Source organism: Anopheles gambiae, chromosome 2 (genome assembly GCF_943734735.2).
Source record: "Anopheles gambiae chromosome 2, idAnoGambNW_F1_1, whole genome shotgun sequence".
Classification (NCBI taxonomy): Eukaryota; Metazoa; Arthropoda; class Insecta; order Diptera; family Culicidae; genus Anopheles; species Anopheles gambiae.
In genome coordinates this window covers 33,224,833-33,240,247 of record NC_064601.1, presented here as the reverse complement: position 1 = coordinate 33,240,247, position 15,415 = coordinate 33,224,833, and the positions used below count along the sequence as shown (strand labels likewise).

Here is a 15,415-nt window from a genome sequence, read left to right as displayed (position 1 = left end):
TTGTTGTAGAAGCTAAGCGATGATAGCCTCTCTTTCGGTAGTAAACAAATGTGTCAGCGTTGGTTACCTTGGCAATCGTACAAGCATGCCACGACCTTGTTTATCGGAAGACATTCGTTCAGTGTCAGTAGCAGTTCAGAGCTGGGAGTGCGCGGTTTCTTTTATGTGAAAACACTTTTTAAGCGAACTCAACAAGCCAAACCGAGAATGGAGCAAAATATCCGAACTAAGGCGCTGTAAGTGATGTTCAGAAACCCTAAAACGCACATTGTGTTCCATCTTTTCCAACTCCTCCCTTGCAGATGGATCAATCCAGGCGTGGTTGAGATGGCTTGCGTCGTTGGTAACGCGGCGGTCGCCATAGCGATGGGTGGCCATATTCTGTTCGTGAACTTGAAAACTACGGCCAAGTCGTACTATTCGGCCGACGGTGTACACTCGGGCAATGGGGTAGCCTGCATCGCAGGCCACAAGCTGTTTCCTATAGTGGCGTTTGCGGAACGATGCACCAATCCCCGCATATTGCTTGTGTCGTATCCGGCCAACACTGTGCTGTCGATTCTTGAAGGAGGTGGGCGATTGTAATTTGCAAAAATGTTCATAAATATGCATGGTGAAGAGTGTGTGATGTGATCGTCTTTTCAGATCAAACGGAATGCTCCTACACGGCACTTTGCTTTTCCGAGAGTGAGCTACTGGTAGCTCTTACCGGTGTGCCGGACTATTCGCTGGAAGTGTACGCGTGGAGAAGCAAGGAGCTGCTGTGCAAGAAACCTTCTTCCATATTCTGCGAAGTGCAGCGTTTGATTTGCAGCCCATCGGCAGTGTTTGCCGTGTGTCAGTATGCGCCCCGTAAGCCGGACCTTAAACTCTGGGAGGTGCATGGGAACATCCGTATCAGCCGGCTGATTGAACGAACGGTTCACTTGGAGTTGGACACGGATGAGCTACCCCTATGTGTGACCTTTCTGATCGATGGGAACCTGGCAGTGGTTACACAACGGGCAAAAGTGTTCATTGTAAGTTGCCGTGGGTTATCTACTTCAAACACTATTTCTCTGTAACGATCTCCCTCTCTCTCTCTGTCTCTCTCTCTCTGCAGATACTAGCATCAACAGGACAGATCAGTCAAACCATATGCAATCCCGAACCTTTGACAACCGATCAGGAGTACATCCCCCATGTGTTCTACTGCAAGGGCGGTCTTTTCGTTAGCGCGCCGGATGGGCAGGTCAACTTCTACAAGAAACAGAAAGGCACCTGGAATCAAATGTGGTCTACCCAGTCGGATGCCTCGTACAGCCTGCTGCTAAGCTATTCCACCGCCGAAGGGCTGTTGGGCATTACGACGGAGGGCTTCATTATGCGCACGGTGCTGGATACGGACGTGCGCAATGTGGAGTTTCAAATTGTCAAAGATTTGGACGTGGGATATAGATTTTTTAACAACAGCTTGAATGATGCCCAACAACAGCTGGTTGGAATTAAACCGGCGGCCGGTACGGTCAAGCTTTTGCAGCTTGAGACCGGGGCAGCGGGAGATACAATAACCGTAGGCCGGGTGACATCCATTGCCCATCACCCGGAAATGCCTTTTTTCGTGGTAGGCTCAGACACCGGATATCTACATCTAGTTGCAGTTGATGGTAAGCAAGTGAAGCTTTTCGGACGGTTGTACCTTTCGCGCCATCCGATTGTTTCGGTGGTGTTTGCCATCGCAGATAGTAGATACTTCGGTGCGGTGGATGCAACAGGTCAGATAGCAATTTTAGAGCTGTCCGACGGGTGGCAAATGAACGTGCTGCAAGTGTTTGGGGAGTTAGGAAAAGCCAAGCACTTGTTCATGTGGTGCAGCAGTCAGGAGGTTTTGGTTGTGCAACCGCTAGAAACGGAAGACACCATTAGCTTCAGTTCAATTGAATTTATCGTGAAGCAGCGCAGCCTGGAGGAGACGACGAGAACGCAACTAAGGCTGCCGAAAGGTTACTGTCACATTATTCCAAAGTGCGCTGGCACCAATTTGAATTTCTACGCCTATGAAATACGGACCAACGTTATTGATTTGCTGGAGATTACACGAACGGATGCAGACATTGACGTTGTGCTGCTCCGAACGATCAAAACTCCACTGGCGGTGTCGCATTTGGAACTGTGCGTAGACGACCGTTACCTGTACGTTTGGTCGATGGATGGCAAGATTGCGCTTTACGAGTGTGCGACAGACCGACTGATTTGTTCCTTAACTTTTGATGCACGATTCAACGGAGGAATCAAGCAGATCTCCTTGGACAGAAGTAGCGAGTGCGTATCAAAATTTGAAACTGAGATACTTCGAAATTTTAAAAATTATTTTACTTTTCACGTAGGTTTTTAACGGTACTATGCCACAGTGGAATGCTGACGGTTTTAAAGTTGCTGCAACCAATTCCCCAAAGTCCTAATACGATATCCAATACATCGAAATCGCTACCGTGTGAGGCAGAAATCTCATCTTTGCTCGACGAAACGGTCATCGACGCAGCGATTCCATGGATAGAGCAAGCAGAAAGGGAACGGTGGGAAGAAAAGGGCAAAATATACGAACCCGAACACGAGGCAATTTTTGCCGAGTTTGGTGAGATAAAGCACCAGCTCAAAGAGCTACTTAATCACAACGAACGAGCTCCCGTGGAGGAGCGGTTCCCGTTGCAGGTGTTTAACTTGAATGCGGAGGCGACGGAAAAGCTCACACTGGAAGTAAGCTAGCTGCTGGGATGGTTGGAGAAGGGATTAATACTTAACATAGATCTCTTTTGACGCAGGCAAACCATACAAAAGACGAGGAGAAGAAGCGTTTGCAGCAGTTCATCGAATCACAGAAAGATATTAACGAGAAGCTGATTGAAAACTGTTGGATGATAATGACCAAAAAGCCCTGGAAAATCAGGTATGTGTTGGAAAAGCACGTGTTTTGATGTATTTAGACTCCGAAACGATAACGTTTTTCGTCTGCTCAGACCGATGTTTAAGAAAGCATTTGTAGAAAACTATGCCATTGTGCCAGCTAACGAGTACAGACAACACCTGGAGAAGGTGCGCGTGTATCGGGAGACGGAGCTGAACGCCAGTCACGATGCGCTGTTGCCGTGGAAACCGACGCCTACCTATCAGCTGGAATCAATCCTTAACCGTGATCCCGAGTATGCCAACGAGCTAGACAATCTGGCCCGAGCTTCGTTGGAGAAATCGTACGCCTTGTCCGGTACGACTACGCACCAGTTCTTTCAACCGTATGCGCTGAGATACGACCAGCTCGAGGTGGTCACGTTTGAGCAGCTGTACTTTGAGCTTATCTATGGTGATGTAAGTCGCGACCAAGTGTTTCTATCGTCCCATGTGGTGTCCGATCAAAATGTTTTTTTCCTTCCAAAATGTACATTCCCGACAGTTGGAGATTGAAAAGTTACGTACGCTGTTGAACGAAAAATTTGAACAGATCAAAACACTCAAGCACGAGGAGATGGAGCTGGTGTTGAAGCGCAACCGTAGGGCACGGTACGTTCAGCAGGAGTTGGTCTTTCTTGGCAATCTGATGGCCGATCGGAACAAGTTCGAGGTGACGGAAATTGAAGATCCCAAGTATGCGGCAGACGAACGACCAGACACGATCATACACACGGAGGACAGCGAGATTCCGGTGGCACCCTACATCAGTCCGAGCGTGGAACGGCTGTTGGAGCTGGAACGGCAGGAGCGTGAGCGAAGACAGCGCGAACTCCTGGAGGACGATTTCAAGGATCGTGCTCTCGTGACAATGATGGACGGTGTGCTGGAGCATCGGTGGGAGGATGAGATTAAAAAGAGTTTACCGCTGCCCCAATGCTTGGTACTCGAGGGCATGATTTGTGGACAAGAATACAGACTCACGCTTTTTGTTGTGTTTTGCTTGCAGGAAATTGGGAAGGAACCACAGCACTACAACGAAACCGACATACGCGAGGTGAACGAATACGAAGAGCAAAGCAGAGTGTTGCACCAGGAAAGGCTGCGCTACCGAAAGATGCTCCAGGACGAGCTGCACGAGCTGGCCATCAGTCTGGATGAGCAGATCAAACGGTTCAACACCGCGGTGGCGAAGCTGACGCTCCAGAAGATCATCATCGAGGCGGCCATTCGGCAGGAAGAGATGCGCATTCTTCGCGCAACGCTCTACAATCACGCCCGGCTGGTGTATGATGCAAACGTTGCTCGGTTGCGGGCCCAGATCGAACAGAACGCCGACTACACCGACCAGCTGACGGAGGTGCTGAACGAATTCCAGGAGAAGGCGGCGGACTACAGGAACACGTACGACACGCTGCGGACGAAGGATCGGCTGCTGGACAAGCAGTTTAAGATTAACTTTTCCGACACGGCCCAGTCGGCACTCGTCGATCAAGCGTACAAGATATTCAAGTAATGTCTGTCGTCCTGGAGATCGCAGATCTTTGGAGATACAGAGTTGGGCCTTAAACTTTACATCTCTTATTTGAATTTCCCCTCCAGACGAAGACCCAAGACTCAGCTACGGTCGATCGTCACCGTGTCGGTGTTTCAGGATATGGCAAAGCGGATCGTGGCGAAGAAGACGCCCGGTACGCACGGCAACTTGCTGCTGCCCAAGGAATGTCAGGACTATCTGGCGCACTGCGAGTCGCTGGACCAACCCTCCAACTGTCCGGCCGGAATGGACAGCAGCCTGTGGCAGACGCTGATCAAAATGCGTCGCATCAAGATCGAGAGTGAGTTTAGGGTGAGTGTCGTGGACTTGCGAAACATTCAAACATGCTCGTGCTAATCGGACTGGTCTTCCAAAACGTAGCTCAAAAGCTGTGAGCTGATGCTCTCCGACGCGGAAGCAGCCATAGCCGCATTTCAGCGCGAAATTACCAGCAAGCGCAATGTACTAACTTCCCTGGAACAATCTCTGGAGCAGTTGCAGAATGATCAGGTGGGTTATAGTAAATCAGTGCAGATTGGCATCAGCAATCGGCTTTGGTTTACTGGGATTCTTCTTACCTTACCCACAGTTTGAGGCCGCTACCAACCGAACGGTTCAGCTTGTGATGAAGCGTGGCTGGATCGAAATTCAGCAGTCCGGTCGGACGAGCGACTTTGACCGTTGCGTACTAATTCACCGAACCGACGTCGAGGACATCAATGCCATCATCCGGCGAGCCGGGACGAAAAAACTGAACGCCATGATCAATGCAGCCCTGTTCCGGCGCAAAATCATCTTCCAGGAGTGGGAACACCGGGCACTGAAGCTGCAGCTGCGCGATCTGCGCGATCAGCTCGCCACGGTGGAGAAGTGCAAGATCACCAAAGAGGTCCAGAGCTGGCTGAAGATGAAGGGTATGAAGCGGTCGGAAGATTTTAGCCAGATGGCGCTGGAGAAAAAGATACGGAACGCGGTCCAGAACGAGGAGGAAATGTTGCAGGAACTGTAAGTGATGCTGAACGTTTGCTCCGCCCAATGGTAGACTGTTTCTGATGCATGTTTGTTTTCGTTTCGTTTTGCACACGCGTAGCAAAACCGCTCTCGAAGAGATCGAGCAGCGTATTGCGACGAAGCGCAAGGACAACAAGCAGTTGGATCAGCAAACGCGCACGCTCAACATTGACGTGACGGAGCAGCATCTGCAGCGGGATGCGGAGCTGGAGCAGACGGAACAGAAGGCAACCCAGGACCGGATGACGGCGATCGTCGAGCGGGCCCGCCTGGTGCGGCTGGTGCAAGCGCAGCACACGCACATACTCGAGCTCGGCACGATGCTCGAGCTGCAGCGGCTCAAGACGTATCCGACCCTGACGGCGTCTACCAGCGTCATGACGCACAACGTTCATCACCTGCTGGGGAATTAGGTATGTTTATGTTGGCTACTGGAGGATGCATGAGAACTGACCGTGTTTTTGCATGTTTTTAAAATAAAATTAGTATTTAGAATAAGGTTTTTTATCCCTTTGTGCCACAAAGAATCTAAAAGTTGCATTAGTATTGGAATTCTATGCATAGCGAGCGTAAAAAAACACAAATCGTGATCAAGAAAGGTAAACTACGAACCTTTAATTCCCGAACAATCGTGTCTCTGTGGCGTGTTACGTCTTCCACTAATTTATTTATCATGCGTGATGCGTTTGTAGCATTAATCGACAGAGCTGTACTACTTCGGTTTGAATATTTCAAATTCTAATTGGAATGGGGAGGAAATTCGGGCAAATTAAAGAGGGAAACCAAAAATTAGGGCCATCCGGGTGACATTTCCCGCGTAGGGGTAGAGGTTTGGAAGTGATAAAGGGCTTCCGATGAGGCGGGGAGGAGGAAGGGGAGGGGGGGAGTTGGATGTGCGGGAGGAGACCATATTGGTTGGAAAGTTCAGACCCCAGAACCGAACCGTACCGTTACGGTTGGCTGAATCGCGGCGGGCACACTCTTCGGCAGGTGGAAAAGCAGGTTTCCCATTTCCGGTTGACCCTCGCACGTGAAGGGGGTTGCAATTCGTGCAATGCGTGACTCTGACTGTTCCGACCGGTGGGACGAGCGAGAGGGGATGTCTCATCCGCTCGATTCAATCACGTTGGGGGCAACATTGCGGGAGAAAATCCCCTCCCCCACGCCGCCAAACATTACACACTCTCCACCAAGGCTCATCAAGACAAATCTAAATTGTCTTGTGAAGAGGGTGGAGGCAGAGAGAGATTGATGTGTGAGGGAGAGAGGTATACTTCTTTTTATGTTGGTGAATGCATACACTTTACGAACGCGATTGTAGCTTGTGCTTGTGGCGCGATGACGACCATGTATCTATTGTTTTGTTACCATAGCAACCATAGAAGCGTGACACGCACACACACCAACAGCAAGAGGGCGGCAAGCGTGTAATGCCTTGTTTCGCTTCGTTTGTCACGCAGTGCGGGTTGCCCCAACACAAAGAAGATGCAAAATAATGGTATAAGAGATAAAGAGAGAGAGAGAGAGAAAGACATACCAAACACATACACCCGTGGAAGTTTTTTTTGTCCCGCGACGGAAGTCTGGCGTGGTGGGCATGCCCGTAACTTTGCCCCCCCCACAGATACACACACACACATGTTGTATGTTATGTTGCCGTTCTGATTCCTCTGACCCTCTCGCTTCTCGTCGCGGGCGGCCGGTGGCGGTGTCCATCGGAACAAACAAGTCCATTCGATTCAGAATGCGCGTTCAGTGCTCCAGTGCAGTTTGGTCGGCTGGCTGGTGGCCAACATGTGGATTGTCGCTCCCGGGCCGCAGCCTGAGTGTAAGTGTGAGTGTGTTTGCGACCCACGGACTGTCTGTGCACCATTAGTCAATTAACAGTTCATCTGCGTTGCGATTAATTGGTACAACGAGGGAAGGGTTTCGGGAACCATGAAGATATTCGCGCGAATTTGTGCCCATCCCGGGGGATAGTAAAGATGTGTCATCCCGGACCGATTACTCCAGATGAGAAGATTCCACCAGTGCCGGCATACGTCTCCGGTTTTTTTTCTTTGTGATCGTATCACGGTGGGAGACAAACTACGAATCATAGTGTTCTTGTTGTTTGGTCGTGTTTATGCAAACGGAAATTCCACCAGTTTGATTATGACAACCTTTTAGAAATGAAAACTAAGTGTTTAACCTTTCCTGTCAATTGCTGCAATTCAAACTTCAAAGGTAGCAGCATGCGTTACTGCAGCACTTTGAAGAGCCAATCCAATGAAAAGAAAGTGTGAGAAACCGCAACAAGTAGTGTTCCCTACTAACTGTATCGTGTTCTATCTGCCGCGGAGTCCCAATCTCTTCGGACGTGTCAAGGCTGCGCGAAAAAATTGCCCCACTCAGTGTGTGTGTGTTCTGTATGCCTACAATAAACATGGTTCAGTTTCACCAAGATTACACATTGAGATATCTGCCACGCTGTGTGTTACAACAGAATGTAAATAAATAAAACCACCCAAACGCGGCGCGCATGGTGGCGTCCAAGATAGTGTAGTAGTAATTGCAATCACCGGGACGGTCCAAGTAGGCGACCACGTTGGTGCGCGGTCCACCGTCCATTGTGATCGCGTAAAATTCGTGCCTCATCGCGCGCGTTTTAATACAGGTGAATGTGATTAACTGTGCCTCCTGTGTTGGTTGTTGGGTTGATTCTGGCCGCACCCCGCTCCATGGACTGTAGTTTATGTGGCATAATTCGGGATAGGTGGCATCAAGCGACGAGCAACGCCAGTGCATACGAGTTTGTGGTGTATGATGCAGTACAGTTAATTTGAAGTGGTGCTCGGTGTAGTGTGTGAAATGTGTTCAATTTTGTGAAGATGAATGTAGGATCAATCATTGTAAGTGATAGTGTAATAAAAATAGAAGAAAGTTGTGACATAGTGCGTCATGTGCAAAACAGTGCATCAATTCGATCGAAAGTCACAATATGACTAATATTAATTGCGTGACTGACTCGCCCAGAAACAACCTTGATACTAACTACCTGCCTCCAGATACGGGCGGCAGTTTGGCGGGAAAGAAAACGGGCAGTGGAAAATCGATTGCTTTCTGTTGCGTATGGCAAATTTCTTACTTTATCGTCCTCGGAATCGAATCGCGATGACTCATTCCCTCGATGCCGATTCTACTCCGTGTGCGGGTTCTTGGTGGGTGTGTGCGGGTGTTTGGATGATAGCCAACCTTTGGAACTATCTGTCTACCCGTTCTGTCGTTCCGATGAACCCCCCCTTGCTGTCGTTAGTTCTGGTATTTTCCCATTACATAAAGTTCCATTTTCCTCGCATCGATAGTTGCCAGCGAAAAAAAAACTAAAACAAATTGAAGAAACCGGGCCGTTTGTGTGCCAGCGTGTGTGCCGGGTTTTATGGGTTGTCTTTGCGGTTTCGCTGTCAGTGCAGGATGATAGGTCATCCCTGCCAGGACGCCGGCACCGATCCTAGCAAGCATTGGACAGTGCAGAAATCGATTTTGCAGGTCTTTTGACAAGTCAGTAAACAAGTTCATTCGCATTTTCTCTTTCTTTCTCTGGTTCTAGTTTTGCCAAACGCCAAACAGTACGTTCCAAATTCAGTGGTGGTAATGTGAGCTTTGCCGTGATAGTGAACCAAGAATGCAGACCGCCAAAGAACAAGACATTATGGCGGCAAGAACGGGTGCCGCACAGTATGTCCAAAGTGAGATGAAAGTAAAGAAGAAAGGTTTGCGCAAAATTAGTGCTCCTCCTTGGCTGAAGCCGGGCCTGGGGCTAATGGGGGTGAAATCCGCGAAAGTGCATAAGGCTGGAATTGTGCCGTGCTGTGGTGTGGATGTGGCGGGCGGTGATATACCGGTCAGTCTGGAGGAGCGTCAGTATGAAGATAAATCAGTGCAGTGCGATGACCTGCTGCCGGACAGTGGGCATCATCGATACGGTTTCCATCGCAACAGGTAAGTGGAGCTCGCCTGTGGAGAATGAGGAGCTAGACAGGAGGGTTTCAGCATGCATGTAAACAAAGCGCACGGCGGGTGCAGAACTATGCTATTGCAAGTACATGATGTATAACTACGTTCAAAACATATGAAACGTACAGTACGTATGCAGTGTTTATAACTTAGGTGGTAATATTACGTTGCGTAGAGATAAACAAATCTACTGGTATCTGGTAAAATGGGACAGCATCATACTGGTTTTGTGTAGAAAATCATAGAAAAGGTTATTGTTTTTTCATCTCAAAGCATCAAACATAATTGATTTAAACTAATGCAATACATTCTAAAGGCCGGGCTACATTGATCGTACTCGCAAGTGTAATTTTTATTTTCACTAGCGCATCTGGCGGCGACCAGCGCAAGCTAGATGTCGGTATAATTTATGTGTCAAAATTATTCATGCTTGGTGTCTCATCAAGTTTTGACCAGGCTACTTGTATGCCGTTTGAAATGTTGATACACGCCTATAAATTGCAACAAAGTAGGCCGTTAATTGTTGTTGTTGGACAAATCGTCATTGATACAAAGCGCTGGGCAACATTTTTCCCCATCTTCCAACATCTATCCATCATTGGGTAAAATTATAGCCTCCTCGACCCAAAACGTTTTTTGACAGATAAATTATACCAACATGTAGCTTCAACCCGCCACCGCTAGATGGCGTACGCGTTCACAAAAATTACACTCAGGAGTACGATCAATGTAGCCCGGCCTTAACAGTCTTTCTCATTTTTGTTTCTAAAGTGTCAGTTTAGGCACAGAAACCAGTCAGATTCTAAATTTAGCTATAAACTATTATTTTATATACAATATCAGCTTTAGCAATACTTTCAATTAAGCTCAACAGTAAATTTCGTTAAATTAATCAAAACATGTTTGTTTGCTGATATGTTTTTACGGCCATAAGTCACAAAAATAATTGTGTTTTAAAACTTTATCTATGAAAATGCCCGGTTGGTTGGTCTAACACAGGGGCCTCCAAACTTTTCAGCTTGCGGGCCACATTGCTTCAAAAATAACTATGTTGGGGGCCATTTGACGCTACCTTTAACTGATGAGTGAACGTTTAAATCTCGTTTTTACAACAAAATACTAAAGTAAAATACAAAACTAAAGTAAAGTAACAAAATACTAATACTTGTACAGTTTCGTGTTACTAAGGCTTGATTTTTGTCTAAGAAAAGTAAAAAATACATTTTTATTTGAAAAATTCATAATAACGTAATATTTATATTAACTCTGGCAAAGTCATCGTGGGCCGCATTATAAGCTCTTGAGGGCCGCATGCGGCCCGCGGGCCGTAGTTGGGAGACCCCTGGTCTAGCAGAATAGTATTAACTCTAGGATTTAATACAGGCGTTCCCCGAGTTACGACCTCCTCGAGTTACGACAATTCGCAGATACGACGATTTTGATTTTGACAGTTTCACATTTTTGACATTTGATTTTGACATTTTGAAAGTTGTCAGTGAGAAGAAATTGATGTATTTTTTTGAATTTCTGTGCTGACATTTCCAAAGATTCTACAACTAGTCGATCTTTGATATTTATATCACGTAAACGACTTTCCTTGTAAAATTAATACATTATCAAACATTATTTCAAATAAAAATCACGATATCATAGATTTCGCTTCTTCAACTTCGGTTTTAAACTTAACTTTGACAGATATTCGACATACGACTATTTCGACTTACGCCTTGCTTTGGGCCATTTTTTCGGTCCCAAATACAGTCGTACCTCGGGGGACACCTGTATAATTACACAACGAGTAATATTTTTTTACGTTTAAAGAGAGAGAGAGAGATGCAGAGATGTCAAACATATGGCCCGCGAAGCCTATCAATCCGGGCCGCGCAGAACTTTGGCAGCTATTTGAATGTAACTGAAGTAGATTGTAGATTACGAGACTTCCGAGGAAGATGATTTCACCATTCAGTCTCAATAGTTCGATTGACAAAGTGTGAAGTAAGTTACTTATAGTGGCTGTTTTTGGGAAGGTATCCGCAAAGATGGCATGTGGCATGTGTATTAGTTCTTGTTTGCTGGCGGCTCCCTTAAGTCGAACTCATATTTTCCTATATTTTCACCCATTTTCTGACTTTGAGGCTTGCTGGATGATTTGGAATCCATGTATACCACTCGGAATGCCACTTTCTTCACTTAATTGTTGAGGGTACTCTTTAGCTACCCTTCTGAAAAATCAGACCGACATCTTAAAAAATCTTGAAAATCCAAGCACTTTAAAATGGCGTGAATTGTATGAGGCCTATTAGAAGCTGGAAGACTCTTTTCCTTAAAAAAGGCCTCATATCTTGCGAATATTTGCCGATATAGTTCTAAAATTATGAGCTATCGTTATTAGTAATAGGCGTTGACAAAATGCAGCATTTGTTATTCGTGTGTCGATATGTTGAGGCGATATACGAGGTTTAAAGAATCGTCCAGGCAGCCTCAAAGCATATATCTGGGGCATTGCATAAGAACGATAAAATGTTCGAGTTAGGGCAACTGTCACCAAACTTATGTATGAGTAAATGTAAACTGTGAACGAAAAAATGGACATACGATTCTAGGTCAAAGAATAAGTCCTTAATAATCTTCGTTGATCGAAAGCACCATGTCGTGTAGTGTGTGATGGAGAAAACAAAAAATGACATAAACTTAAAATATCTTAATGATTTACTTAAGAATAAAAAGGTAGAATTTTATTCACACCCAGATTCTCCCACCCAACACCACTCAACTGCGGCCCGCGGGAATATTTTGAACTCTAATCCGGCCCGCGACCCGAAACGAGTTTGACATCACTGGTTTAGAGATTATTTAAAAAGTATCTTTCTGTATCGATAAACATTGCAACACGATTTACTCTATATTCTTACATTAAGATTAAACGAACTACAATGCCGTACCGGTCTTTACAGCATTTGTAAAATTATTAGTACCATTTAACCGGATAATCAGACTAACAAGAAGATGGTCCAACGAATCGAGACATGTAGGAGTGCGAATATAGAATATATCATAGGTCTTTAAACTGCGACCAGCGGGACAAATGCGACCCTTGGAAGTCTATAAAGCGGCCAGTGATGATTTTTAAAGGCTTAAACTAATGTTGTTATTTCCTATCAACATTTTCTTCTAAGTTTTGATGAATCTCAGGGATAATATTTTATGCTAGAATTGTAAAACCCTCCAATGTAAAGACTCTGCCATGTCCAGAATTAGATTAGTAATTTTGTTTATGTTTTTTTTTTTTAGTATGGTTTCTATTCATTTTGGCTTTGAATCAAAGGCGGAATAATTGCTATACAGTACATTTGACAGCTGTACTATGTATAAAGCTCACTACTCGAGCATTAAAAACATTATTTATGCCATTTTTGCTGTGCATCTTCCTTCGACTATGTTATTTTCACACGTTCTCTAATTACTATCCAACTGCTGATTCATGCTTGTAGGCATACAATCAACATAAAACAGAAACGAACCACGTCTTGGCCCGTTGTGTTTGTCATTGAACTTGTCCCTTGACGTTTCGGCGAGGAGGGTAGTTCATTTTATCGCTCACACCGTTTCGATCTAACACTACATAGCACCACCGCTACACATTGCCGGAAAAATGCTGGCGGTGCTTGGTACGCACCTACGTATCGGCGGCACCCTTCTGTTTTGTTCATTCACTTGAAAATGTCTGCAAAAGTACGGCAGGCAACGGTGCTGCCAGTGAAAATGTATTCCGCAGTTCTGCATTGGCGTTCGTACGAAGTGACAGTTTGTAAAGTCGTTTGGCCATCCGTGTCGGAAAGTGTGATCGTATTCGTTCCGGTAGTGTTTGTAGAACATTTGTTTTTTTCTCTCTCTTTAGTGTTTATTCCGTTCGATTGAATTTATTCGCATTCGCAGCAAAATGTGATTGGAACGTAAGTGGATAACGAAGTTTAAAATGCCTTTTAAATCGTTGTATGTACAAAAAAGAAGTGGTAGAACCAACTTTATCGTTTTAACAAATAGTATGACTCAGAAAGAGAATGGTTAAGAATTTTTAGTTTTTATCTGTGTGAATTAAGTATTTCTCTGTTTCTGACCGCCTGCGATGTCAGCCGCTGAGGGGAATCCCTCATACATCAATAGAACATGCAAAATCGCGCTAATTGGACTTTATGTAGATTGGAGAGTCCAATCGGCAGCATTATGAAAGGGGAACAACTAGAACACAGAACATACATTTTATCATTTTATCCATACATCCAACTACACATACAACTACATTCGTGCTTTCGAATAACAGCTTCAACCCATTTCCACACATCTGTGACTGCACATGCTGGATGCGTACCGAAAGCATGTACCACACTATGTAGCAATTCTTGGTGAATCACACGTGCGCCATGCTTTCAGTTGTTCCGTTGACATATCGAAACGGTTGGATTGTGTTGTGTCTTGGTTCACGCTTTGATAAGAAGCAACAACTGTCCTTCAAGCGGTAAAGGGTAATATAAAAGCAACGTTTTCGGGTCATTGTACCTGCACACTGTTGGCAAATGTGCGCTTGGAACATGCTGTATCGCGTGATATTTTTATTACAACAGTTTTTAAACATTTTCAAACATGTTTTATGTAATGTATGAACAAGGTTGTTGAACAATGATCTTGGTAATCAAATATTTGAAGGGATCTCGAGGGTCTGCAATTCGAACTCGAGTTCAAGCCTAGAATAGCAAGGACATAACGATCAGGCTACGTGATTCTGAATACGTCTCAAAGCATGTAAATACCGGCTTCTTCGAGTAGGACGTTAGTCAATAGAAGAAGTTATTTCGAAGTAAGCTGAATAGATTAGACTAGAAGTAGTGGTTTACTTAATCTGTTTTTTAGTGACAATAATAAATATCTATTTTTAGAATTCATATTATTTTATCCATTTTAACGATTCATTTAGATTCATGAATCTTAATCGTAATTACTCACTTCTAATTAACCTTAGAAAAAACAAACCAGTTATGTAGTAAATTTTCTTATCTAACGTACTAGATAATAGCGTTTCTGTTTGATAAACGTGGAAAACACGTGAGCATAAAGTTGTTGGAACTAATCCTGTAACATTTAGACATTACAAAATACCTAAACATCAAATACTATGACCCACCAGACTTCCGGTATGATTAAGCTAATGCTCTTTATCTTTCTCCCGCCAGCTTCGACCATTGTTCCAGCTGTTGTCATCCAACGAATCCCATCTACCAGACCAACGTAATCGTTAATCAAATACCCTTCATGGAAGACGAGCCGGACGATGTGTCCCTGACGACGTTTCGCCGCACCCATCATCCCATACGCCAGCGGCGCCATTCGCGCGTCGGCACGGCTCCCCTACCCTCGCAGGCGTTGTTTAGAAAGAACAATCTCTTTGCAACGTCGGAGCTACAAAATGGACCCAGTGCCGATGCTGCCTTTCGTCATAGTTCGTACATCGTAAGCCACAGCGACTCACAAGACTGCAGCCCGTCACTGTCCCAATCGGAAGTTTCGATTCCGAACGCGATCGAGTACGATCCCGGTACGGTAGAACGCGCCAAACCAAGAGTACCTCAGCGACGAAGAACAGGCGCATACGGCAATGTAACCCTCAACTTGCAGATTGCAAACGGGATCAATACGGCCATTTTGGAGGGAGATGAAAACCGGGTGCGACCCGTGGTACCGAGGCGAAGGCATGGCGTTGCCACCGAGCGAGCCACGTTGCGCGAGTCCTGTCAGGAATCGGTAGCCGCACAGTCCTCCTGCCTCGTGCTCGGCATCAACAGTGATGCGCGCAATCCACTCAACTACAAAATGTACACGCCATTCTACAACAAACGCCAAACTATGCCACCGGAACACTTCAAGGTAAGTCGGTCGGAGGTCACATGTGAGTGC

General features: G+C 45.6%; 1 protein-coding gene across 3 annotated transcripts in view; it reads left to right on the top strand.

Moving 5' to 3' along the window:
* Window positions 1-48: 48 nt before the first annotated feature.
* The window catches only part of LOC1273835 (protein unc-13 homolog 4B), a 34,068-nt gene continuing 18,701 nt past the window's right edge, over window positions 49-15,415 (top strand). The window contains exons 1-14 of one of the 3 annotated variants that reach the window (XM_061651612.1): window positions 49-236; window positions 303-571; window positions 646-1,019; window positions 1,103-2,301; window positions 2,367-2,736; window positions 2,802-2,926; window positions 2,997-3,342; window positions 3,428-3,865; window positions 3,932-4,434; window positions 4,525-4,771; window positions 4,841-4,969; window positions 5,049-5,464; window positions 5,550-5,883; window positions 9,060-9,178. In XM_061651612.1, the coding sequence (XP_061507596.1) occupies window positions 49-236; window positions 303-571; window positions 646-1,019; window positions 1,103-2,301; window positions 2,367-2,736; window positions 2,802-2,926; window positions 2,997-3,342; window positions 3,428-3,865; window positions 3,932-4,434; window positions 4,525-4,771; window positions 4,841-4,969; window positions 5,049-5,464; window positions 5,550-5,883 (4,938 nt within the window). In that variant the 3' untranslated portion in view covers window positions 9,060-9,178. Of the gene's footprint in view, window positions 237-302; window positions 572-645; window positions 1,020-1,102; window positions 2,302-2,366; window positions 2,737-2,801; window positions 2,927-2,996; window positions 3,343-3,427; window positions 3,866-3,931; window positions 4,435-4,524; window positions 4,772-4,840; window positions 4,970-5,048; window positions 5,465-5,549; window positions 5,884-7,207; window positions 8,362-9,059; window positions 9,452-14,694; window positions 15,386-15,415 lie in introns of those variants that run through there. The other 2 variants (XM_061651611.1, XM_061651610.1) reach the window with 2 other exon arrangements.